This window comes from Pithys albifrons, chromosome 5 (assembly GCF_047495875.1).
Source record: "Pithys albifrons albifrons isolate INPA30051 chromosome 5, PitAlb_v1, whole genome shotgun sequence".
NCBI classification, from domain to species: domain Eukaryota; kingdom Metazoa; phylum Chordata; class Aves; order Passeriformes; family Thamnophilidae; genus Pithys; species Pithys albifrons.
Window position 1 is genome coordinate 42,214,845 of NC_092462.1, and position 26,107 is coordinate 42,240,951.

A 26,107-nucleotide genomic window follows, 5' to 3' on the forward strand; every position below is an offset into this window, starting at 1 on the left:
ATAGTTTAAAGAAAAGGAACTCAGGCAAAAATTCAACAGGGATGGTGTGTAAATGGACATCAGAGAGAGAACCTCATGCAGCTGCAGGATGATCTGTAGGTTTGGGGCACTTCAGCAGGTTTTAGCTGGTATTTTTGGCAGACATCACAGCAGGGATTTGCTCTTTTCTTGAAATTATCAGGTTCCACCTCTTTCAAGCTGGCCCACTGATGCTGTTGTGTCCCTTCCCTTTTCCTCTTTTCCACCAGTCGTGGGCATTGTGGCTTGGGGTGAATTAGCTGTTGAAACATTTTTAAGGGATCCAGCTACCCAAAAGAACAGCTTGAAGGGCTGGATCTTCTAACAGTTTATGCCTCGCTTTTAACCATGTTCACAATTACAAGACTGCAAACCACCCCGAGCAGCCTTGTGCACTGTGCTTCACAGTAACCAGGCAGGGAGTCAAGCATATCTTTACCCATCCCTAAATGATACCAGTCCAAAAAGCTATCTACCATAATTCTGGGTTTCCACCAGAAGTCAGAGCTGATGTCTGTATTCAGTTTTCCATTCCCTTTTTAAGCATTGCAGAAGTTCCAGAAAGCTTCCTATGTCACATAGGACCTCCTTGTATCACACACAAATAACTTCCTGTAAATCTAAGATAAATAACTTCAGGATAAAACATCTCACGTGGTCTCAGACAGTTTCAGTGTTTCTTATGATTGGATAACTTATGGAACAAACAAGGTTTTAAGAGGAAGACTAGTTATCGCTAAGGTAAGGCATTGGCTCTGCATACAGTGGTGCAATCTTCCCTCATTTTACAGTCTATGTGGAGTTGTCCCTTGTTAATGTTTGAATGAGATGGTGGAACTTGAAACTGGGTGTGGAGCATACATTTTTCCTAGGAGTTGTCTGAGAGATACGTGCCCATCAGTTGTTGTAGGTCCCTTCCAACTATTCTATTCTACTCTATTCTATACTCGTATTTGCACAAAATGAATGCCTACTCCAAAAATATTGTGCCTAAGATGTTCTAAAATGCAGAAGCCAAAGCATCTCGTAAACAAGAGACCAAAGCTGAAATTCAGAATTTCCAAATTCCCTCTCTAAATCCAAGCATTTCAGTCTGCTCTTGCAGGTCAGTGAACAGATTCATCCAGAAGTTGTTTGAAACAACAGATAAAAGTACTAAGGATGTTTCTTCTTTGTAACCTACACAGGAAAAGAGGAGCACATCTTCCCCTCCAATCTTAATGTAAGGGCCTGTTTCTGTGGTGGTGGTGTTTCTATGACAGCACTGTAAAGCAGTCTCACCACCCATCTTCCTACTTAGGAGTCAATTCTGAAGATCTCCCTGACAGTAAATCCAAATACTTGTCCTTGAGAGAGAAAACCCCACACTACAAAAACCTAGTGACATACCACAAAGACTCGAGGGCATCGCTGATGGCATCTGCAAAGTTTTTGTCTGTTGGGACGCTGAAGTACTCACGGCAGTAACTTGGTCTGACTCCAAGGATTTCAACCTCACAACCTACAAGCAAAAAATGTGGTAAGCTCTGATGTTTCACTTTGATCACCACACTATGTAGTCCCAGTTCAGGTTTGTAAATTCCCTGTGAGATTATTTACCTTACACCATCCCTGCAGGAAACTGTGTGGTTGGGAAGGGAAAAAGGGAGAGAGGTTGGTTTGACGAGTGTTTGTAGCAAACTGTACATTGGATCCTTTTATTTCCCCCTGTAAAAGGAAGGTGTGGCCTTCCCACAATAAAACTCTTGATTCCCTTGTGGCAGACTTTCCATCTAAATCACTGGCTTGTTTTCATTTTAACTACTGTGGCCACATAGCCTTACTTCCAGGCTTCCAAAATAATAGATTTAGATATTGTTCCCTGAAAATTCAGCAAATACTTTCCAGTTGGACATGCTGTAACTTACATTGTAATATCCTCTATAAACCATATTTTATTATGTGATACTGGCACTACACTATTAAATCTGTTTCCCAGGAGGTCTTATTAAAACAGTATAAACCAATTAACACTCTTGGTAACTTGCAGCCTTCCTTGCAAAATAGTCTGTTTTGTGGCCTAAAAATTTATGGCAACAAATCCTACAGGAGAACATGGCCCTGAACATAAGAAAACATGGTTTTTTGCGAGGTTTCTTTGCCCTTTTGCTCTCCAGTTACTATGCTGCCGAATAACATTAATATTTAAAAGAAGTGTGTTTTCAGAAACACTGGATTCATGCAGATTATTATCCCTGAACCCCAGAGTCCTCCCATCACTGTTAGGCATTTTCTGGTGTATTCCTTGGGCACAAGGAAGGAAGTAAAAAAAAGAGATCTTTTGCAATCTGGTCTCTGTATCCAGCAACACAATCAGGTCAAAAAGGCAACTCTAAGCCAAAGTCTGAATTTATGTACACCTGGGTCCCTCTGCTTCTCCTTCGGGATAAAAAGGAATAGCCATTAAGGACTTTTCTAAGTTGCTTGGGTGGGAGAAGTTTGCACGGGAGGTTTAAGTACAGAGAGGGCATTAGAGTAAGCAGAGCTACTATCAGAGATGATTTACAGTGGTTTGCTTACTGGGACACTCATCTGCACAAAGCACCCTCAAGAACCTATGCTGTGCAACAGGTCCCTGCTGCCACCTAACCAAATAATCAAAAAATTGTATTCCATGAATGGCCTGAAGTCACATCCAGGAGGCTCCTGCCCTGAGGGCATGCAGCTTCAGTCTTCTGCCAGATGCCCTGGATGCTACCAGCAGCAAAACATGGGCTTACAGCGACCTTAGGTGCTAAAGGTGATGCAGCAGTCCTCTGTGGGCTTTTCTAGTATTTCAGGGGTGAACTGGAACTTTGCAGCTCACTTCTTGCCTGACACTTGAGTCTGGGGGCAGATTAGCTCCAAAGCCAGGTAAGAAGTTAAGGACACATTTGGAAAGACATTGGGAATGCCTAGTACTTTAGTTCAGGTGTATGACTGCTCACAGCCAGTGACTAATACTATCACTTTGCCTCTTTTCTTCAGATACTGACATCAGATTGTAATTTTCTCACAAACATCCCTCAGAATTACTCACAATATAATTTTAACTGGAAGCATTAACTCTTAGGGAGCTGGGATATTTTATTTGTTGAGATATCTTTGCTATTTCTAGATTGTCAAGTGATGAGCATGACATAAAAGACTACAGATGTAGCAACAATTAGAAACAATTCTGGCCACTAAATATTGGTCTTTAAGTGTGCAGTTCATTAGCAATACCACTAAAAATTCAGGCTGCTTAGACACCAAGACCTTCCTTTTTCTTTTTAGCCTCTCCGATGAACAGAACTTAAATTTGGAGTTTTGCTGTTAAGACTTGTTACAAATCCAAAATGCTGACCATGAAGACCCTTCCATATTTAAATTTCACTTTGGTAGAGGCCATGACAGATGGAAAATTTTCTCATTTAAATATTTTGGGAAAGGAAATTTAAACAGATTTGGAGCCAGACAAAGGAAATGTTAAGTTTTTCTTGTTTAAACTACAAATAGTTAAAGCTACTAAGATGCAATGTTAGATACCTTTCTGCACAGTTTTGTATGACACTAAACCTTTATTTAAAAACCTGGACAACTGCAGCAGGAATAAGGACTTCTTTCAGAGTGATATATAGGCTCCTCTTTATCTATCTGACATGGAGAGCTGAACCTCTGCCAGCTTTAAATTGCATTTCTAAACATTTATTTAAGAGTTGGACACTTCATGTCATAACAGAAGGTTTTAGAAAACTTTCCAGGCTAGCTGTATGGTCCAGTAAGTGTTCTGTTTAAATGGCAAAAGTTGAGTTTAGAGCCTTCCCCCCCACCATCCTTTCTTTCATTTTCGTGTCTAGAGAAGATGTCACTGCACTGCAGCTGAAGCAGCTGCATAGGCAGTTAGCATAGACTGCTGGAAAATGAAGGAGTTTGAGCATCTGTGGTGATGCCATCCAGTGGGCTGAGGACCACTCCAAAGCTTTGACTTTGCTGGGACTGCCAGGATGCTCTTGCACTCTCTGGACATTCTCCATCCACTGGAGCATCAGTGCTTCAGACAGGCAACCTGGACGTGAGGCTGAGAATTTCACCCCATGTGCGGTGTGAAGAATGGAGAAAAATGTCTGTACAAACCCAGGTCTTATATTTTGGCAGAAGTGATGGTTGGGACCTCTGGCACGGTGATATTTTGGCTCCTTTGCTCCTATAGTCAGCAGATCTCTGATGAATTCTGCTCATGAGCTGTCTTTGCCGTGTTTTTGTTGGGCTCACAGAAAAAGCTGTGATGGATGGTCATTTGTATCTGACAGCCCTCCTGCTCCATGTTTCTGTTTGCTGGGGCCTGGATTTTACCTCTTTAAGCACTGACTACACATCAGAGAGGAATACAGGGAAGAATACAAAGCAGCAGATTTTGAATTCAGACTTTGCAAAGATTGGAACTGGCCCTGAGGAGGAAATGGCAGTGGTGTAAGTTAATCCTGGGAATCAGCTCTCTGGCATTTCCAATACATTTCTACTATGGTTGATTGATCTCATTTGTCTTCAATGCTAGCTAAAGAGAAAATAGCATCTTCAAGAACAAAGTGTGATGAATTTGGCTGCATATTGCTGTTCTCATGAAGGGTTTCCCCAACTTTTCCGGTTTGGATCTTTATCATATTTGCAAGATTCATTACTAAGCAGCAGTATAACTTCAGGCTGGAAAGCTAATCACTAACAGCAGATTATATGCAGTGCAAATATCTACGGGACCTCTACTCACCTTGGTTATTAAATCTTTTTTTAAAACTATTTTCATTTTGTTTGCTATCACTCCTCAGTCAAATGCCTTGTTAAGAATTAAGGTTTTAAAATGATAGAACTAGAATTTTTGTAAAGGATTCTGCCCTTACTATGGAACTAGAAAACAGTTTAAAAATCATGTAAGGAAAATGTAATAAATACTACTGCATTTGGAGTGACTTCTTTTTGGCGCAGTTACACCTGGAGTCCTACTACAGCCCAACAGCCTACTACAGCCTGTGGTTTAGTTTAATAGTTCTGTGATTCACCCTGCCTCCTGCCCTGTGCCTGACCCTGTATGGCCAGTGTGTCCTTTGAGACCATGAATACCCTTCAAATAAGCATGTGCTTAATAGTTTGCTGAACTGAGGCACTGATGGCTTTGCCAAAGGTCACCCATCACAGATAAATAATTAAGGAGAGACAGATGTACATGTCACAGTCCACAGCTAAAATACCAGATCCACACAAAAAATATCCCACTTTGTGTCAATGCATACACTTGGCAGCATAAACAGTGGGAAAAGGGAGGCTCTATTGTTCCTTGCAAGTTTCAGCTGTAAATAGCAGCAAGAGAAGAGTGAAGGGGATACATATATATACACCTCATATATCTTGTCCCTAGGAAACACTGCTCCACGGGCAACATGAAGGAACTAGGTAAAGTCCAAAGGCCTTTAATGGAAAGTGATAGTTTCTTTTTTATTTCAGCAGTTCTCTGTAGGCTGTTACATCTATTCAGTACATAATTATACCTATTGAGAGCAATAACATAAGTAGTTAAAAATGAATCGACTATAGAAAGAAAAAAATTGTAAAATTTTAGAAGAATTCCTACATTCTTGTATAACTACTATTTGCATTGCTGCTTGGTCACTTGGGTGATCTTCAGTAAGAAGCAGCAATTTTTTCAGGGCTGATCCAAACCAGTCCCTTTGACTGTCTCTGAGTCCATAAGGCAATATTGGAACCCTCAGGCCTTTTTGCTCTTCAGTACTGTGGAAACACTCTGGATGGCTTTTCAAGGTTTTTCATCTTGTTTTATTCTTTCTTCACATTCCTTAGAATTATGGGCTTTTTATCCAGGACACCATTACTCACACTGCATGAAAAGACTGTGGCCAGGCACATGTGCACTGGGATGCAGAGACCAGCTGTCCAGGAGCCCACAGCATGAGTCAGCTCCCACTGCCCTACTGGCACTGGCTGGATCCAGTACAGCTCTTCTTACAGTTCCATGGTCCTCTAGCCTGCACTCACACATAGGAGGATATCTGCATACTGCTTAGCATAGGTAGCAGAGTTAAAAAGTTAAAAAGTTGAGAATCTGTGCACTTTGCAAGGGATTTGGTCTGGTTGCACAGCTGGAACATTTATTTCCCTGTGAGTCTCTAAATGGGTAGCCTAAGGAGGATACTTCTCTTTGTTAAAAAGGACTGATTATTATATATCCCTAATCATTTCAGTGGTCCAATATCTCACAAATGAGGAACAGAAAGGTCAAGTCCCTCCAAAAGAGCAGCTCAGACTCAGAGCAACTGGGACCTCAAATGAATCAACAATGAAGGAGGATAAGAGCACAAGGATGCTTCAGTTTCAGCTGGATTTTGTTGTCCCCAAGAGTAGATCATCTTCAGCTCTCAGCTACTAATGTCCAGGTTAAAACCAAACAAGCAATGGGGGAGGGAGGTTACTGTTTAACTTTGATTGGACCATGAACCATCCATGGAGCAACCATTCAGCACATCAGAAAGTAGAGGTGAGCAAGAGGAACAAGCAGTTGGTGGAGGAGGGGATGGTCTGCAAGCCAGTGCCCTCCTGAAGGTAATGTTTAGTAAGCTAAGCATATGCAAATTATCATGACCTAAGAAAAGATAATTCATTTCTATGAGTGGTTAGTAAAGCACTCAAAATTCTTATTGTATTTCAGGACCATGTTAGAGAGCCATTCTTACAGCATTTGGAGTACAGATGGAAAAATGCACTGTTAAGATGGTAGCAATTTTTCACATACTAACCTGGCCAATAGTACATTGACACATTCTTTTTAGCTTTCATCATTGTGACCCACAAAGGCTCTGATCCATTCCACCAGAGTGGCATCAGGCTTTCCTTATTCACACCAATATCGAAAGACACATTTGCCTTCTGATCCCACATGTAGTTTCCAGTCATTTGATGGACCTCGCAGTGGCGACCTTTAGGGATAGAGAAAAAAATCAGCACAATCAGATTGGTGTTCTCCAGCAGAAGGATACAACCAGCACCACCACTACTATTGGATCATTCAGCAAATCAGCTGCAGCAAAGCCTTGACTTGACCTCAGGGATCTCTTGCCTTGCAACTGTTGATACAATCTCAACCTTTTATTGAGATGCTCTAGATAACTCCCTATATCCCCCCCAGTTCAGCCACCTAAAAATTATTTGCTGAGGCTTGTCAGCTCCCTGCGTTCCCTTCATAGTCAATGGATAAGAAGAGGCATGTCTAGAAAGCAATTCATGCCACCCTACGACAGGCACTTCATATAACTAAAGGTGCATATTGCTCTCTGCTAATGGTAGACAAAGACCACAGCATTTTCTTAGTTTCAGACAGCTAAATTTTAGACAGCTGAGGCCAGAAGAAACAAACTCGCACTCTGTGGCCTGTTCAACATCCCACACCCAGCCCAGACACAAATCACATGGGGAGCAGCTCACACGGGTGCCGCCCAGCTCCTTCTGCACACACAGCACCTGCCAGGTCTGGGGCCTTTTGAAGGTACCCACAGCACTCAGAACCAGACGGCTATGGGAAGTGGGCTGTGTACAGAAGGGGATAAGAACACCACCTGAAAACATAGGACAAAGTTTGGGAAGCTTGCGTTTCTCCTTCCTTTATCCACAGGGCACACTTTTTTTGCAAACAAGCAAAAACTAGGTGAAAATCTTTGTATGTTCCATTTATTTTCCATTACTGTTAGCTTTCTGTTGTTGTTCCTGAATGATCATACTTTTTTCTTGGTTGTGGGCACAGCAATCATTTCATCAGACATGTTCAGCCCTCTTACTGTATCTTGGGGGCTCTTGGGCAACTTTGTATTACAAGAAACTAGTACATACTAACCAAGAGATGTCTTCTACTTCTTGTCAGAAGAGCAGAAACCATATTTTAAGAATTATTCTACAGATGAATTAATACAAGTGGGAAAAGAAATGTTGAAGATTAAGTTGTACAGGAGTTCCTGATTTCCATACCTCAAAAAGCAACAACTGAAGCATGTGTTAGACACTGTCATCATTAGCTGGTGAGACATGTTATTGTAGGGATCCAGATAACAGGCTTTGATTATTGTGAGCCTGAGCATGGTGATCAGGACTGAAATAACCTTGGTAGGCTTGTTTTGAACAGGCGTCATTCCAAGCAGAGGAGTCTGTATACTTTGGGTGCATGTGACCTTGAAATGGATTTTGAACTCTCCTTCCCTACTACAAAGTATTTCAATTATGCAAAACATTTCCTCCTTCCCAGAGGAGAAGAGCAGTCCCAATTTGTGGCAGACACTATTTATGATATTAAACCAAACAGGTTTAATACAGAAGAACTGGTAAATTGGATGGGCAGTAATCAGTCCTCCTCAGCCTGCCAAGTACTCTCTTTGCTCTAAGTCTCAAAAGAGAGAGAAGGAACTCTCCATAGTGCACCAGAAATGCAGCCTTAAACTTAGAGGACAACCTCATCTTCTTAAAGTCCATGTATTCCTATGCATCTATCATCCTGATAAATTGCAGACAGGCAACTTGTGCCAGTCTGGGAAACTTGTAGTTCAATACCGTAGGTGTATCTGTATGATCCCTACAGATTAGGTATCTGTATAATTACAGTGTAATCTTCTCATAGAATCAATGAGCTCTAGCTGCTATGATCCTGTAGGACTTAAGGTCTCCTATCCGTCTGCCCACGTCTTTAAGGAGGAAATTGGAGATTGTTCTTTGCAGTATCGTTGGGAAGTTTAATTAACTGTATGCACTAACACAGAGGACAGTATTCTGATCTCCACATAAGAAGACTTCCATTTTCTATGGACTCCAACTCCTTTTTTTTAATATTGAAAAGGAGATGTAGAAGACTGTAAGGCTTCAGTTTTCATTGCAGATATCTCAGGTCCACAGGGCCAGAAAAGAAGATCAGATGAGCAGACACATCAAAAGAGGTGATCATTTAATGACATTCACATCTGCTTTCCTGAGGCCCATGTCCCAGAAAGACCTCAGACCTCCTTGATCAACTAATCAGACTCTTCTTTGAGCTGCACACCCCAATATTTATCATCAGGAAGCACTGTTCAAGAAGTATGCTTAGTGCCAAATTTTATTTTTCACCTTTGTTAATCTTCAACTATGACTATTTTGAGCCTTGCTCACTAGATTAAAAAGCCCTGCAATAACTGACATTTCTGCCCGTCCCCAAAGACACTTGTACACAGAATTAAGATTGCTTCTCAAGTTTCTTTTGAGTCACCTGTACAATCCCAGTTCTTTATATCTCATTTTAACTTGTTTTCTCCAGCCTAAGAAAATTACCTTTGGTGAGCTTCTTTTGGATTATTATTGAAATAACAACATGGTGTTAGAGTGTCACCATAAAATGCTGAATTTTTTATTTCTTCCATTACTGCAGATTTTCTCTGTAATCAAACATTATCTTAAGAGTTTCAAATAGAAACAGGGCAAAAAGCAATTTCAGCACACAGATGTCATTATTTAAACACTGCAATTTTAGTAAAAATTACTCCTTCCTCAAGCAATATAGGAAAACAAAGAGGGCACAGTTCCCAGGAATATGATAACTGCTGTATCCTTCTGGAAGAGAGCCAGCAAAAGCATTTGCAAGTCTGTGTCCTACAGCTTACTTGGACATTACACTTGTTACAGCATTTGTCTAAAGCACATTCCCATGTCTCCAGGCACTTTTGTCAGCATTCAAGTTAATCTATGCAAAACACAGAAAAAAACCTAACAAAACAAAGCCACTTGGCCACCAAACCAGCAGCACAGTAACACTGAGTGCTGTGCACTCTGCACTGGCTGTGTGTGAGATCTGGAAACCAGAGCATGTGTTCCTGTAGCATTTACTATAGGAATGACCTCGTCTTTCTTGGATGGTCTTTCACTGACTGCAGGGACACCATGTTAGGGTTACAAGTAGGCACGATAAAGGGATCACCTGTGTGTAAATCTACAAGAGAAAATGCACATCTGAGACAGTGAATCTTTTATTTAAAAGAGAGGCAGTGTGTGACAGATGTGCAATAGTATATCTATACCTGAGTGCATCAGGCAATGAAATAGAGGTAAATTATCTCTGCACTGAGCAAATCAGATTTATGAGAGAACTCACAGTGTGTGTATTAGCCAACACAACAAAGGTACCATATTCTGATGCTGAACATCAGTACACGCATTTAGCTAAATGTGCTCTTTAATACTATAGCTATATTTTGCCACTATGGTGAGAACTTTCCTCTCATGTCCACCATGATGTTCTCACTCTCTAGGCAGTGTCAAGGACCAGAAGGGCAGACGCAAGCACAGGCTGCCATAAGGCTATACAGGCTGGGGAAAAGTTCCTCCAAGCAAACAGCTGGATGACTTGCCCTGGGAAATGCTCTGCTTATATGGCTGCCTGCCATAAGGAGGAAGAGAGCAGAACTTTAAAGTCACTGGCACCACATTCCTGTTCTGGAGCAGATACCATGGTGTTGCTGGCCCCAAGGACTGAGCTCTGATATATGCCCTGCTTTGCTGTTCCCTTGATCAGTCTCATCTTTTCTGCTTTGAAAAGAAAAAAAACAAGGAAAAAACAAAATCCATGTGCTACATCTTAAGCGCCCTGGAGAAGACCAGGGCTCAAGAGAAGCTCCAGGGGAGTGCTGGCCTGGGCAAAGCGACCTTGCCACTTGCAGAGCCCCAAGTAAAAACAGTACTTACAAGATGTGTACAGACAATTTATATTCCCAGAAGAGCTTGTTGGCAAAGACTTTCCTATTTTTCATGACCTCCAATACCAGACAGAGCTGAAGCAAAAACACCTTAGCCTGCATCAGGCAAGACTTTGCAGTCCAAGTAGGATCACAACAAAATGCACAGAAAAATCTCTGCTACACACACATTAATTTTTTTCCCTGAAGGAGATTAATTTAGTAAGAGCGTGAAACCCTTAATTCACTGCTTTCATCATGGGGCTAGGTCTGGGGTGCACAAAAATTGCTTATAAAGCATCCAGGTGAGGTTTTGCAGATGCTCTCCTCCTGCGTGAGAAGTCCGATCTTGTGCCCCTGGAGAGCAGGGGCTCCAAGCTGTCAGTTCCTCTCCTGAACTGAGGGACAGTGGTAGGCTGAGGGACCCCTGACCATCCACAGCTGGGTATGGCTCGAGGGCTCCAAGTGCTACAGAAGGCCAGAACAGAACAATGGGAAAAGCTGCTGCCCGCATATCAGAGAGAGTATGGGCCTCTGGCAGTTCCTGTTCATCAGCTGTGACTTCAGTTGTGGGCAAAGAAATACCTTGATATGTGAATATTCACTCACTGCTTTTAATAGCTGGTAGCAGGCACAGTAGTTGTGAGTTGTGAGGCTGTAACTAGTTAATTAGGAAAAAACTCCGTATTTAAATTTGTAGCATGTGAACTTGTGCTATAGAAAACTTTCTGGTTTTCACTTTGAAAGTGTTTCCAGTTTTTTAACTGGTAGAAAGCAAACACAGATTTTTACAGTATTTTGTCTATATGTGAAAGAGGAAAATCTTGGTGCTTGGCATTGCAGCATTTCTGCAGGTGGTGAGTAAATAAAGTGAGAGGAAAAACGTGAAAATTAAAATCCTCATGGTTACAACTGTCTTCTCCAGCCTGACCTTGCTGGGACAGTACCCCTTCTCTGCCAGTTAATAGTATTACCACAGACTTCTTCATGCTCTGCTGCTACTCAACACACAGTTTTTGAAATGGAAAGCTAATGAATTCAAGAAAAAGAAGAGACTTGATTTCAAAACTGTGTGTCACAAACAGAAACTTTTAAATCTTTGCTGCTGTTGGCATCTGTATTTGTTTAAAGAGGAGTAAAAGGAAAAAATCCTATTCCCTTGTCACTTATCATGCATTTTGTGTCCTTCTGGCTTTTTTCTAAGCTTGGACAGTGAAGTAAAGATAGTTTCAGTTCATGTGTACCAGTAATTCACTTCCCTGTTGTACTCCTATCATTTTTTTTATGCTTCCGACAACATGCAAATATTGCTTATGTAGTTAAGAACTTGCTTAACTGCTAAACAGAAATTGTCAGCATCCTTATCTAGACCAGGATAGAGTCTGGATCCCATTAACTGGGCAGCAGAAAAGAGGCATTCACTAGAACCATCATCAGGCTGGCCTTCCTTCAGGTACCAATTGGAAGGCACGTGGAGGTGATGTGCTGTAAACCAGGAGACCTCTCACAGCAAACAATAAGTGTATAGAGTGTGCACACCAGCCAGACTCCACAGGATTCCAGAGGTGGGATTCCAAAGGTATTTGCTCCCAGAAACCATAGAATAAACAGGGTGCAGTGTATGTTGATTTGCTGTGCTCAGGGGAAAATAGAAGTAGACTGGCCATTTATAAGCTTTCAGCATTATCCACCAAAGTCCCTCAGCAGTCAAGTATGCAAACATCAGAAGTGACGACTGGAGGGAAGACACTTGAAATATACAATATGGGTGACACCTTCAATCTAGCAAGAATGTCACACATCCCTAGGACCTCTGCCATCCCTTTCCCTTCTGCCACCCAGAGGAGGAGGCGATGGCACATGCAGGAATGAGCAGCAGTGGCTGAGAAAACACCACCCACCCTCCCTGTATTTTAGAGATGGCCCAAACATGCCATTACTGTGTTACAGTGAGTCTGAGACATGTTTGCAAAGGCCACAGCCCTCACACTTTGTGTGTGGGAGACTGAAATATCCTCTGTTCAACCTCCTCCTCCATCCCACAAGCTTCATAGAACTTTGCAGCCTTTCTGCCACTTATTTAAGATCAGGTCCTGTCCAAATTGGGATATGGAGGCCCCTCACTGGCTCCTCTCCAAAGCAGTTCCCCACCCACCTCTGCAATCAGGGACTCCTGCTTTCCATGGAGGCCAAGTGAAATACAGCTCTTGGATGTGGGGCCGCACAGCTGACCAGGCAGCTGGCACATCCTCACAGAGGACCTGCCAGAAAGACTTCATTTCTTGTTAGGATCTTGGAAAATAAATCCTCTCTGAGTTTCCATCTCAGATGTGATACTGTCTGCCCATGTTTATGCTGGCTGGAAATGTGAAGGGGCCCCATGTGCCCTGAGCTGGGTGGGACTTCAGGAGAGCAGGGAGTCCTCCAGCACCACTCCAACACCTACAGGTTGGCAGGTGAAGGAGGCCCAAACCCTCAGTGTGACCAGAAAGGCTCTGTAGCAGTAACTCATGCTTGCAGCAGTTACAGGGGAGACCTCAGACTTTCCACTGAGCTTGGCATGAGAGCTCCATGCAGCGCCAGGCCACAGCAGGGAAAGGGAAAAATGAAAAACTCCGCACAGCATAACAACCCGAGTGGCTTGTGGTCTTAATTCCTTCCTTTGCAAAACAAACAGCACACGGTGTGATTAAGGGAGCTTTCTGGGATACACATATTTGGACTCTTTCTTCCCTCCCTTGCCAAGTCCATGAAGAGTCCTGCAAAAGCTCCCCCATATGTCAGAAGCTACATCTCCTTTTACCTAATTCTCCATTTCATGTCTTTCAGGCGAACAACTGCAGTATCATAACTGCACCATGGAGAACTAGGACACCAGGTACAATTTAGTCTAGCGGCTCAGAAAGCAATCCAGCCACCCAAGAACCAGTCTTTATGCCACTGTGGAAGCCAAAACCAAGAAATACAGCATGAATGAAGTTATTAGAGAAGGTTACTTTCCAAAGAGTTGGATTTTTAGCCAGCACATCCTTGGGCTACCTTGCAGATTTTTGTAACAAAACAACTTCTCCAGTTGATTGTCAGTGAGATCCCTTTGCACCAGCAGTGACTCAGCTTTTGTTTGGTGCCTCTTCAAGCAAATAGGAGGTCATTATGCCATGCCCTGGCTTGGAGGAAGACTGGTGCTTCATCCCAAGCTCTGAATCAATAGGTGACTTCACATGAAGAAGCCAAACCATTAGCATTTTTCTTGTTTCTGTGCCCTGCTTTTCTTTCTCATAGTTGTTGTAGGTGTGGAAGAAAGGAAAAGACCTCTAGACAGGCCCTCAGCTTTGTGCTGAGGCTGTGTCCCCTGCAGAAGCTCCAGCAAATATCTTCTTATATGTCACCAGCAGCAGCAGATATAAGTAGAAGCAGGACCTATGAAAAGCTCTGCCATTGCCCTACAGCACTGCATGACCGCAGGCAGTCACCTCCCTCCCATGCTTCCCTTCTAAAACTGATCCTTTTTGTTTACCCAGGTTGGGCCCTACTCATCCTGCTGTGTTGATGCTTCACCTTGTCTCAGCAAAACAGGGTGTGCTTCTCTTTAGCATATATTAGACATTTCTTTTAGATACAGGGCTCTTGGTCAACAGTTACGGTTGCATCTATTTGGTTATAGCTTTGAAAATCTCAGTACACTTGCCATTTGCCATGAATATGACATTCAGTAAGGCTGCCCTCTTGAAATCATTGATGAAGTAAAATACGACGACTAGAAGATACAGCAGATAGCTGGGCAGCTGCACTGCATGCCATTGCTTGCTAGTTGCCTGTTCCAGAGGAAGGCCATGCTCTGGCAGAGCTGAAGGGTGCAGCAGTTTGGCATCTCACTGAGAGGCAGTGGGGCTGATGCTGCTGACATCCATAACCTCTGCCTGCAGGTCTGGGCAGGAGCACGAGGTGAGTTCATGTTTGAGGAGACTGACCTGTCCCAATAGTGATGGTATCTGAGCAGAGTCTACTATCTCCTCCAAAGCCACCAAAATGAGAGAGAGCTTCCCTCATTTAGTATCAACTAAACCATTCCAGAGCCATGGAGGTTGCACGTGCGTGGGGTGAAGGGCAGCAGGCAGAAGAAGAGTCTTTGCTTACAAGAATGCACAAAGGCAAGACATACACTCCAGCTGCAGCATTTTCATGCACATGCTGTCCTAGACGTGGCAGCCATGTATGCTCCTTAATGGATGTGGCATCATAAGGCCTTGTGAATGAGCAGAGAAAGAAGGGACAGGAGTATTCCTTCCTGCCCTGCCCCCTCCCCCCCAAGAAAAAAGTGGGATGTAATGAACAAGCCGGGGTGGGAATTTGTGGGTCCACAGATTTCTTAAGCTGACTCAGCTGCAAGAAGCCAACATGCTATGAAGCTACATTCACAAATGTTAAATACAACATTTTGGTTGTTGTAATGTCAATTTTTTATCAGCTCATGAAGCAGCACCACAGGGCAAGACATGAAGAATAGTTTGTCCCTGATCTCCCAGAAGTAGCAGTGAACTCTCAGAAATCCCAGCTTCAAATGGAACCAAAACCAGTTACACTTGTGTTTCTCCTCAGCAAAGGAGATGCATGACTGGTAAGACACCAGGCAGGCTTTCCCTTGCTTGTACAGCAGCACCAGGGAGATGGCAGCTTGCCAGGCTCTAAGCAGGTCACTACAGCATGATGCTCATGTCACTCTGCCATATTGCATTTTCCCCAAAAGCTGTCCCAACACTGCCAATAGAACACGCACAGACTGAACTCAGCTTAACGCTACAACTGTCACATGTCTCCCACTCACAACCCCACCATTGCATAAAGTCTCCTTTCTGTGGAGAGGGCACCATGGGCCCAGAGGGTAACAACAGTGCAGCCATGTCATGCTAGGACAGATCCACAAAGTCTGAGGGCTCAAGGGTAGTGTTTCATCTTCCTTTGGGCATGTATTATCTACATTTGTCCTCCATAGGTTCCTGACCTATTTAACACTACTATGACTCATGTGTTAGGACGGTGAATTGCTACTTGCAATTAAGCTGCATTTGCACTGATACCCTCACATAAAGTCTGGAAGACTTGCAAGAGGAGTTGAGTTTGGTCTCACAGATAATCTCATTGCTTCAGGCTGGGTTGTAGAACTTTGACACCCTAAAAATGTGAAAAGTCTACTAGTGGTATTCCATCACCTAAAACAAAACTTTTTGAGTACAAAGTAGGTTGTTTTCAAAACTTGTCAAAAGGCTGATTATAGACTTCATTCTATTCATACACACTTAATAGGAGAGATCACTAAATGTGGTAATGAGTGAAAATTTGTCACTCACTTTCCCTCTTCTCTTTAACAACACCACCCAAAGACTTTTTGCACCCACGAAGTGTTAGGCTGGTTTGCCTGCATACACCTAAGAACATGGTCTGGTGTGGAATAATACCTCCGCTTTCAGTCACGAGATTTGTTCTGAATTCAGACACTTGCACCAAGTCATGAAAAAAAAAGGCAAAAATTTGTGGTGGTTTTGTACTCTTTTCTGTTCAGAGATGAGCAAGAGAAAGGCGTTTCTCTTGAGAGAAAGGGAAGAAGGGGTTAAGCATCTTCAAAACTAGCTGGGCACAACTGATGTCAGATATTTGTCTTACAATGGCATCCATTTGCTTTCCCAGCAAGCAGTATATGGATCACTGGGCACTGCATTGTTTCAAGGATAGCAGAAGATGCCACATATCTTAGGAGAGGATAGATTTTCTCAGTCCTCCTCTTTAGGTGGAAGCTCTTGTTTGTTAAATAACTCCAGACTAGAATCCAATCAGAAACGCTAGAAAAAAAATTGTTTCTTTTTTACTTAACTGTTGTTTCCTGGGTGTCTGTCTCCGATGTAATTGGCCCAGCTGTACTCTGTGCAGCTTCCTTGTGTCACTGAAATCATGTGTTCTCCAGTTATGATTAAAAGCAAATCAGCATTGTGAAAACTATGACTGTCCTCTCAATTTTCTGAAAGCTCCTCCTGAGCATTCAGAACAACTGTAGAGGAGCAAAAGAAAAAATCCTTAAATGTTTTCCTATTTGGCTATTTCAGATTATTACAGATATGATGATTTAGGGCAAAGGTAGGACAGGGACCTGTGAAAACAAAGTCTGCTAAGTTTAAAAAGAAATTTAATGATGAACTTCCCAAAACAGACCTGCTAACTGAAATTCAGTTCTTATTGTAGGCACACTCAGTTTACACATATTTTCATTAACAGGAAAGTCACTGCAGCTGACTCCATATTCATTTTCTGTGCATTTCCGACTTGTTTTTATATTCTATGTACATGCAGTAGCCCGCATCAGTGCTCCCACCAGGAAACCCCAACTGGCCGTGCTGCTGCAGTGGCAGCAGGTAGAGACCCAGCAACACCGTGGATTAGCAGAGGAACTGCAAAAATGAGTTCCAAGCAGCATTTCCAAGTTTGGAGCAGGTTTCAGAAAAGCAATACTGTGCTGTAATGCCACAGTGCTTTTAAACTCCCACCTATAAACATGACTTGTGTTGTTCTTTGGAAGAAAACGTCACAAGGAGCTTCCCTCCACTTAAGCACAGAGAGCTGGCAGCTTCGAGAAGCATCGCAGCACAGAAATGCAAGTACTCACCCGTCATCAGAGTGTAGTAATTCGGGTAGGAAAGGCTGGGGAAGTCTGGGGTCATGTAATCCACCTTCACCCCCATGTTCACAATATCCCGAAAGCCCGGCAGACCCTCCAGCTCGCTGTCATCAATGTAGTCAAACCGAAAGCCGTCGAGCAGGAACACCAGGAGCTTGCGGGGGGCCGAAGGGGCGGCGGGAAGCGGCAGGAGGGCAGCGGCCAGGAGGGCGGCCAGGACGCTGCGGCTCCCCATAGCAGGCAACAGAGAGGGATCTGCGGCAGCTCCGGGGCCGGACCTGGCACTGCTGTCCCTCTCCCACTTCCAGCGCCCGCGTTAAAGCTACAGCGCTGCCCCGCGCCGCAGAGTGGGAGGTCACAGGTTAATTGCACGCAGATGATTAACCTCGAGCTGAGCGAAGACCTCGATACTTCCCAGCTGCAGGAAAAAAGGGCTTCGCAGCCATGGGGAAAGTACAGGCAGAAAAGTAAGTGGAAGCTCTCGGGACACCGGGCTGACACACCCGAGGGCACGCTGCCCCCAGCCCCGGCGAGTAGCGGCCGCGGTGCCCAAGCCACGCTCCCAGCGCCGCCGGCAGGGAGCGGAGCGCACTCCCCGCACACACCAGCTCCGCCCGGGCGGCGGCTTGCGAGGCTGCACTGAGAGGGGCTGCCTCCTTTAAAGCGAGTGTTACATCTCCAGCCACGTGAACGTGCACTTTCTTCTCATCTCTCCGGCACTGGTTTGAGGTAGAAACTGAGGCTAAGACAAAACACCTTCCCATCTGGGAGGTGCAGTATGTGTGAATTGAGGTCCAGTATTTCGATGGCACAGCGGTACCGCAGAGCACCCGCTGAGCAAGCACACCTCCCGGCAAAGGACCCTGTCCTCTCTGCTTCCTCTGTGCTGCTCTGGGACTAACCCAGCTCCTGATGCACTAGTAGAAAAATCTAGCCTTTAGCTAGATAATAAATGATACTTTTATTTTCTGGATGTTGATACTATTTAGATATTAAATGCCGGATGGTGCCCAATTTCATATTAAAAATTTTAAAATGTTCACATGAGTCGCCACCATGTTCTCCTTCACAGGAACCTAACTAGACCTCTAATGCAATACCAGCACCTGTTTTACATCATAATGGCATATTAACTCACTTTAATTGTTTTTGGTTTTCCCAAATAAAAGGATTTCATATTGTTCATAATGTTGTCTCATGCACTGTGGGAAATGCCCTTTGCAGATATTTACACCTGGGCAAGGTTGCAATAGCTGGCCACTAGCCCACTGTGGATGTCTGAACTTCTGTTTGTTCCTTACAAACCTTCCAGTTGCACATCCAGCATGTCCAGTTGCCTCTTACCAAACACCAGACTGATGCAAGCCTGGCAAGATGGCTTTCAGCCTCATTTGCCCCAAACACTTAACCCCTGTGCAAACCACCTCATGTCCTGGCTTGCCTTAGGCACAGCATTGTATTACCTGATGATGCCCTGAGTCAGCTTCTTCCTGCAAGCCACTGCTCCCAGGACATGGCTGGAGAGGTACTGTCTGTGCCCTTCTACCACAGGTCTTCCAGCTCAAGAAAGAAGATGCCTTGGCAGGGGAAGAGGCACTGGGATTTTCTGTAGGAGGGAGTAGTTCCAGGTGGCTGGAAGATGATGGAGTGGGAGCCTGCAGCCAAGCAGAACTGCTCAGGCCCTTCAGCTGGCTGTGTTTGTATTCATCTTCTCAGTAAAATTCCTCATTCTTCCTCCCTCCCTACTAGTGGATTAAATTTATTCCTCATGGACACCTTGCTCTCTGTGACTCACCCAGCCACTCTTTTTCTTCCCTTTTTTTTCTGTTCCCATCTTGGAGCCCAGTACTTGGGGCATACCCTCACATAAGCGTTGCACTTGAACCAAGGACTTGGAGCATTTCTAAGCTCCAGCCCAGGGATCTTTCTCCCTCTTCACATAGCATTTTTTAGAGCCTTGCATTGCTAGCTATCATCATTTTGACAACTTTAATTCTATGGTTTGACTTTTCTTATCTTGCTTGGCTTTAGTTCATGTATTTTCTCAGAGCAGTTTTCTCAGCAAAACTAACCCAGTGTCACACAGCCATGCTGCACCTCGTGTCAGAGACAGCTGAGCCCTGGGGACATCTGGACTCTGGTCCCCAGTCTGCTGCGATGATAACAGGTCCCGGTCCTCTGAGCAGACATTGCCTGGGAGAGCCAGGCGGTACTGGCATGCTGCAGTCTGAACTTTGAAGGAAAACACACAAATCCTGCCATGCAAGGGAAAGCCACAAGGCTGCCAGTCTGTGTTCTGAGGGCGTCCCAGCCTGTGCAAGGCTGCCACTGCCCTGCCCACAGGGGATGAGGCTGCAGCTGCACGCCAGGCTGCTGGGCGACGTGACAGCCTGGGCAGTGGTGTGGGCAGCTGCCTGTCTGAGGGACAGCACGTGCTGTGTGTCATACCTATGGAGAGTCACCACCTTGCTCAGTCATCTCCAGACTCAGGGGGGTCTCAGCTGAGGATCTGCCACTTCATCCACCTCCAGAAGGGAATATGCACACCCTCCTCCTGCTGCCCCTCTCTGGAATTCCAGGATGGACTATGGCACTGCCGAACCTATGCTCAGAGATCGCACTTCTACCAGTGCTTAGAGTGGATTTTCACTAAAGGAAAAACTGTATCTTATGGGGTCAGAGCCAGCTGTAATGTTGTGTCTTGGCCAAGCCACTGTGATAATTTATTATGTCCATACTTATGTTGAACTCAGAAACATGTCCAGAAATGGAGAGGGAAATATTATTGTACACCTCTTGGCAAACTCATGAGGACATTTACGTTTATGGCTTGTCCTGTTCTCTAATGGGTGGTCTCTGGGCTTACCAGCAGAGCTCAGCAGAAACAACAGCTGCTGCCCAGGAAGGAATGGGATAATAAAACAGAGACAATAAAGTGTCCATGATGGACTCCCACCTTGAAAGGATGACCAGGTTTTTGAGGTGGCTAGGCCAAGAAGGCAAGTTTTCATCATGAGATGGTACAAAGTAAATGTCTTCTTAACATTTCATGGCATGAAGAAATAATGCCTTTATTTCCAAAGGACTGCAGTTTTCTAATTAGCAGCTCCTAAGAGAAAGCTCTGCCTGAAATGATGCAGTGGCATGAGGGACAATTGGTGCTCAAGATCTGCTTTAAGAATTGGAGGTTCAGAGGTTTCCACTCAACAAATAATAGAAGTGTAAGGCCTGAGAGGGGTTAAAGGACTCATGAGCCAAGTAACCATGAGGCTGTATAATATCAACTTGTGTTCTGACAGACAATCCCCCTGAAGAGTGGGGCTGGAGCCAAACAGTCTAGCTTGGCAGAGACAGACCCTAGCAATGTATTTCATCCTTGCCAAGCAATGTCGATGTGCTTTGGTTCACATTCATTTGTAAGCACCCTGTCTGCACAAAGTCCCAGATGGCCGTGGAGACTCCAGCACAACAATATTTTGATACAAATGCTCTTACAAAAGCTATCAGAGCTTGAGCTGGTGTCCAGGGACGACAGTCCTCACTAGTTAGTTGTTAGACTGCTTTTAGAAAGAAGCATGCATAAAGAAAAAATCCCTCTGCTCAATTTGTACATGAGAAGATACTCCAAAATTTGTTTGAGAAAAGATTCTCAACCAGTTAGATTGATCAAGAAATCCTCTTGGTAAACTGTCTACAGTGTCCTTGAACCTTTTTTTTTCTTCCTGGCCCTACAGAAATCACAAGCATGGCAATAGAAATGAAAGAAAATTCTCTGGACTCACAATGACAGTTCAGTCTGGCTTGTCAAATGTTCCAGCCTTCCCAGCAGCGCAACTCTATCTGTGCCCTTAGGTCCAGAAGCACATGGAAGAACAAGACCTGCTAAAAGTAAAACATGGTTTCCCTTTTCCCCTGTGAACTAGAAAACCTGAAAGGGAAACTTGTCCTTCTTTCTCTCATGAAAGAAAGATATGAAGTCATAACATGACTCATTGTCAGCCTGGAATTCCTTTTCAGTGCCTGTTCTTCATACAAAATAGTAGTTGAACCCTTTGGCCAACACAGGCAGCAGGTGACCTCCAGACATAAAAACCTTGACCTGCTTGCATATCTTTGAAGAAGAAGAAGAGAATTTATGCCACTGTAAAGTTTTAACTCTGTTGGACTGAGGTCCTTCTTCCTCTTCTCCCCACCAAACCCAAAATAAAAAAGACACAGGTGTACCAGCCCCTCTGCAGCCTTCCACAGAATACCTCTGGCAATATATGTATCTGCCTTCTGAGCTGACACAAGGTCTTACCTTGGTAGAAGTCCTTGGCTCCAGGAGTTAAGTATCAGTTTCTTTGCTCCTGAACTGTGTGTTCTCATCAATGCTTCTGCATTGAGGTGCGCAGTAGACAAAAGGCATCTGTTGCTCCTTTTAGGTCTTGTTTTACGCCAAATCTTTCTGCGATCTTGTGCTGTGCAGGAGTTCAGTCATGAGGAATTCAAGACATAGGAAATGGGTTGCTCTTGCTGTCAGTCATGAACAGATGTAAGTGATAAAGTCACACACTTGTTGGCTACAGAGAATTTCAAGTATTTTAAGCTAAAAACTCCGGGTTTCCTGTAGAAAAGCAGAGATCTTTCACCATTTCTGGAAGCACAGTTTTTCTGTAACCTACCCAGCTGGTATGAGACTTGCCTTACTGAAAACATTCACATGCTGGATAATGAGTACATCAAAGTGGGACAGTGACCACCCTCATTGACAGCCAGAGGATGGTTAATGTTCTCTGAAGTTTCCCAGTTCAGGCAATTGTGATGTTTAGAAAGCGGGTCTCCAAATCTCTTACTCCATCCTTCACTGAAACAGTTGCAAGTCATATTAATACTTTTCTACTTAAGGAATATGGAGACACACTATTCATGATGCTGCTGCTTCCTTTGAGAATGCACGCTGAGTCAGTCTTGAGGAGAAAAGACAACACAGAAAGAACCGTTCCTCACCAATATTGCCTAAGGAGATGTTCCGCTGTGCCTTTTGCAACCGGACTTGCCTGTCCCACACTGGCCTTTTTAGCCACCAGCACACTTGCAGCAAGCGTGGGTAGTGCCCTTCACAAATCTTCATTTGCGAAGCCTAGCCATGATGATGATGATGATGATGATGATGATGATGATGATGATGATGATGATGATGATGATGATGAGTTAAGGAATATCTATTGGAAATGAAGAAATTTAACCCTCAGTGGCTCCCAGTTTCCTTGCAAGAAGCTGCATGGGTTTGGTGCATCATTGTCAGCACTGCCCTGTGAATGCTCCCTGACAATGATTTGGGAAACTACAATGAACAAAGAAGGTGGCTTCTCACACTGTAGCACCATTCAGATGGGCAAGGCCTTATCCCTGGAGACCCTGACTGTTAAAAGCATAGGTGGGACAAGTTTACAGGCAAAAAGTGCACCCAGGGCTGGTAAACGCAGAGAGCAGTGGCTCCAGCCATCCTAGAACTTTATGTTCTTAACAGGGGGTGAACAGGAGTATTTATTCAGCAAGAGAACCTTTTAAGTGTTTTGCTTAGTATCACTCTTAACACAGCTGTTATAGGATCACTACCCAGACCTCCAAGAGCATTTTCTCTAGTAGTTTTTCATGAGCAATAATTGCAGTTCATATTCCCCTGCTTCACAGATATCTGAACTGCTGCAGTGGACATTCAGAGTAAAGAAGAGAAGAAAAGAGTTGTGGGAACAGCGGGACGCAGCATGGGACACAGTCAGCTCTGCCCTACATCAGCCAGCTGCTGCTGCCCAGCAGGAGAGGCTGCTCATCTGCAGGGCTGAGGTGGGAAGGAGGCCACAAACATCACGTTTAATATATCCTCAAAAGAGGCCCCTAAGGAAGAGCACCTTTCATATAGCTTGTGTGTGTTGGAATAATTTTAAACTGAAACCTGCAGAGTCATGGAGGTTTATGAATTACTTCCTCGTGGTTGAGAAGGCAATTAAGAAATAAAGAGATCACCAGTGGGCTTAAACTCACTATGCAGTGAACCTCTGCCACTGGAAGATATGCAGGAGCTCAGGTCAGGAAGAACTGGGAAGCCCACACCAGCTGATGGCTGCATGCAGCAGAAGACCACCTTCTCCCTCACCCTGTGGTGTGTCAGCCTGTAAGAAAAATGTCTCTTTTGCATTTATAATGGCAAAATTCTGTGAAACAAAGGAAGTAAAATGGAAGGTTCATTCACAGCGCTGTGGGTGCTCCAGTCCTCCAGGATCTGGAGACACACAGCTAGTTTGGAACACACACTTTTTGTAGCCTTACAAAGCCCTGCCTGTCTTTGTCAGATAATACATATTCATCGTCTCTCTGGTCTTCCCGTGATAAGTGTCTTCTCCAAAGGGAGGGGGCGTCCTCCTCTTCTTAATTGGCTGTGGAAGATTCTTCACACAGGATGGAGGGTCTCCTTTGTTCACTGAGCCTGCTACCTGGCAAAAGAGGCCTTTGTATACAGGGCCTTCTACATTTTTGTTTTAGGTACTTTGTAGTTTCCCTTCCCTGTCCATAACAGTCCCTGGCACCAGGTCCAGACACAACCTTGTACCTTTCAATCTTCACAGTATGCCTATAAGTTCCCTATAAAATCAAAACAATATAAATAGGAAAAAACAAAGCCCTGATTTGGTAAAGAATAAAAATATTCTATCTTGGCTCAACTAATTTTGCTTGTCATAAGACTGTGTTGGTTTATTTCTCACAAGCCTGAGCACAGGACTGTGCAGGTCAAGGGTGTCATTGTCTTGGACTGAAACCAGTTCTCATTCCTTGTGATGGATTTGAGTTTTGCCTGGATATCGACCCATTTCCACCACCAGTACTTCCCCAATATTTCTAACTGATGTATCTGCAATGTTATTACTTAAGTAGCCCTAGACCATGCTTGCCTGAATACCGGTGTCCTGTAACGCAGGAGTCTTTACCTCATTGAGGAAAGCTTGGGCAATGCATTTCTCTATCAATACCACCAACTCAAGGTTGCTAGGTAGCAAAGCCAGATAGTCCTAAGTACCTGGATACTGCATTTTCTGCTTCATCCCTGCTGTGTGGTCATTTCCCTGTGTGGTGGGAGACCGTGGTGAAGGATTTTACTGATATTCTAGAAATGGGTCAATGTGCAATGGTGTGTGTGGGGATGGAAACTTGACAAGCTAAGCAGCTTGATCAAGATTAGTTGATTTATTTAATATAAAAAATAAAACTATAATCAGACAAATAAAGTAGGTATTACTAATCTTGCTGTGCTGTGACACTAGCATGTTCTTCAGGACCTGAACTCAACACATCCATTCATATGCCAGTGGCTCCTCCAAGAAAATAACAGCGTATTCTGCATACCTATCAGTGCCTTGCACAGCAGTTCCTGCCAGTTTATGACGTTGCTTGAGCATCAGCCTTAAAAGATGAAAGTATGAGCTTAAAATCTAACAGTCTCACACAATCTTACAGCCATCTAGTGCTAGCCAAAATGTAGACCTATTTAAGCAAAGTATTTGGATTTCAGATTTTCCCATTAAATAAGGGGTAATTTGAGAGGCTAAAATATCTGGCAAATCAGTGTTCATGTGCCTACTTTCCAAGAATTAAATAATATCCTACATTTGATCTTTTTGCTACACTTCTACACAGAGCACAAAAGAAACTTAAATTGTTTACTTGAACTTATTAAATGTACAAAGTAAACTATCCAGGGCTAGCATAAAATATCATTTTAAAGCTCAAAAATACTTGGCATTTGGCATCCTTTAAAGCCTGGAGGTTATACAGAGTTCAGCTTTAACTTCTGACATCAGTGCTTAAGAACTGTGGGAGTTGAGCTTGCATCATGACCTAACAAGGAAAAAGTCCTTTATTCTGACAGTAGTTATTTAAACTGACCTGAGAATATTTATAATTAGGAGCCAAAGGCTGGTCTCTGACAGGCTACCTGCAGTGCCCATGCCCGGTGTTGCACAGTTTCTAATCGTTTCCGGTGTTGCTGCCTACAGTTGCCCTTGGGTTCTTTTATGCACCACTGCACATTGTTCATTTTGGCTTTCATATTTTTCATCTCATCAGTCCTGGATTTTCATTACTGTATCTTGTTCATCAGTAAGGCTATGCTGGATGTTGAAATCCTCACCTGAGGACCAAGAATAAAGTCTCAACTTTGCCTATTGTTCAGAAACTATGAGTGTCTGGTTCTCATCTCTCTGACTACTGAGTCATCTCTGGAGAATTTGCTCCCACAGAGAAGAGACAGCTGTTTTACAACCCAACCCCTACTCTGGTTAGAGAACTATTCACATGATACCTGTTTACCAGCTTTGCGTGTTTCTCCATCAGCAAGCTACAACTTCTCAAGCACAGCCATATCTGCATGAGATTTTCTTATAAAGTTCTATCCCTGTCTAAACACTGTTGGTGATGTTCGTCCTTATAGGATGGCAGGGTCGTATCTTTACATCAGGGTCAGCATTACTTTCTCTCACCAGCTGCATGCTCAGGTTGGGAAATATGAATGTATTGCTTATGGCTGGAGCAGGATCCTGCCTGTGCTACTGTTTGCATATCTCCTGGTGGCATAGCTTTTCCTCTAGCCCAGCTCAGCCCATCTGGACACTGGCAAACAAGTGAAGGGGGAGCATGT

General features: G+C 43.8%; 1 protein-coding gene across 1 annotated transcript in view; it reads right to left on the reverse strand.

The window, feature by feature from the left end:
• ENPP6 (ectonucleotide pyrophosphatase/phosphodiesterase 6) overlaps positions 1-18,043 on the reverse strand; it is a 33,631-nt gene extending 15,588 nt beyond the window's left edge. Inside the window, exons 1-3 of the mRNA XM_071556302.1 lie at positions 17,422-18,043; positions 6,822-7,001; positions 1,408-1,519 (exon numbers count right to left, since the gene is read on the reverse strand). Coding sequence (XP_071412403.1) covers positions 1,408-1,519; positions 6,822-7,001; positions 17,422-17,668 — 539 coding nt within the window. The 5' untranslated portion in view covers positions 17,669-18,043. The remainder of the gene's footprint in view (positions 1-1,407; positions 1,520-6,821; positions 7,002-17,421) is intronic.
• Positions 18,044-26,107: the final 8,064 nt, after the last annotated feature.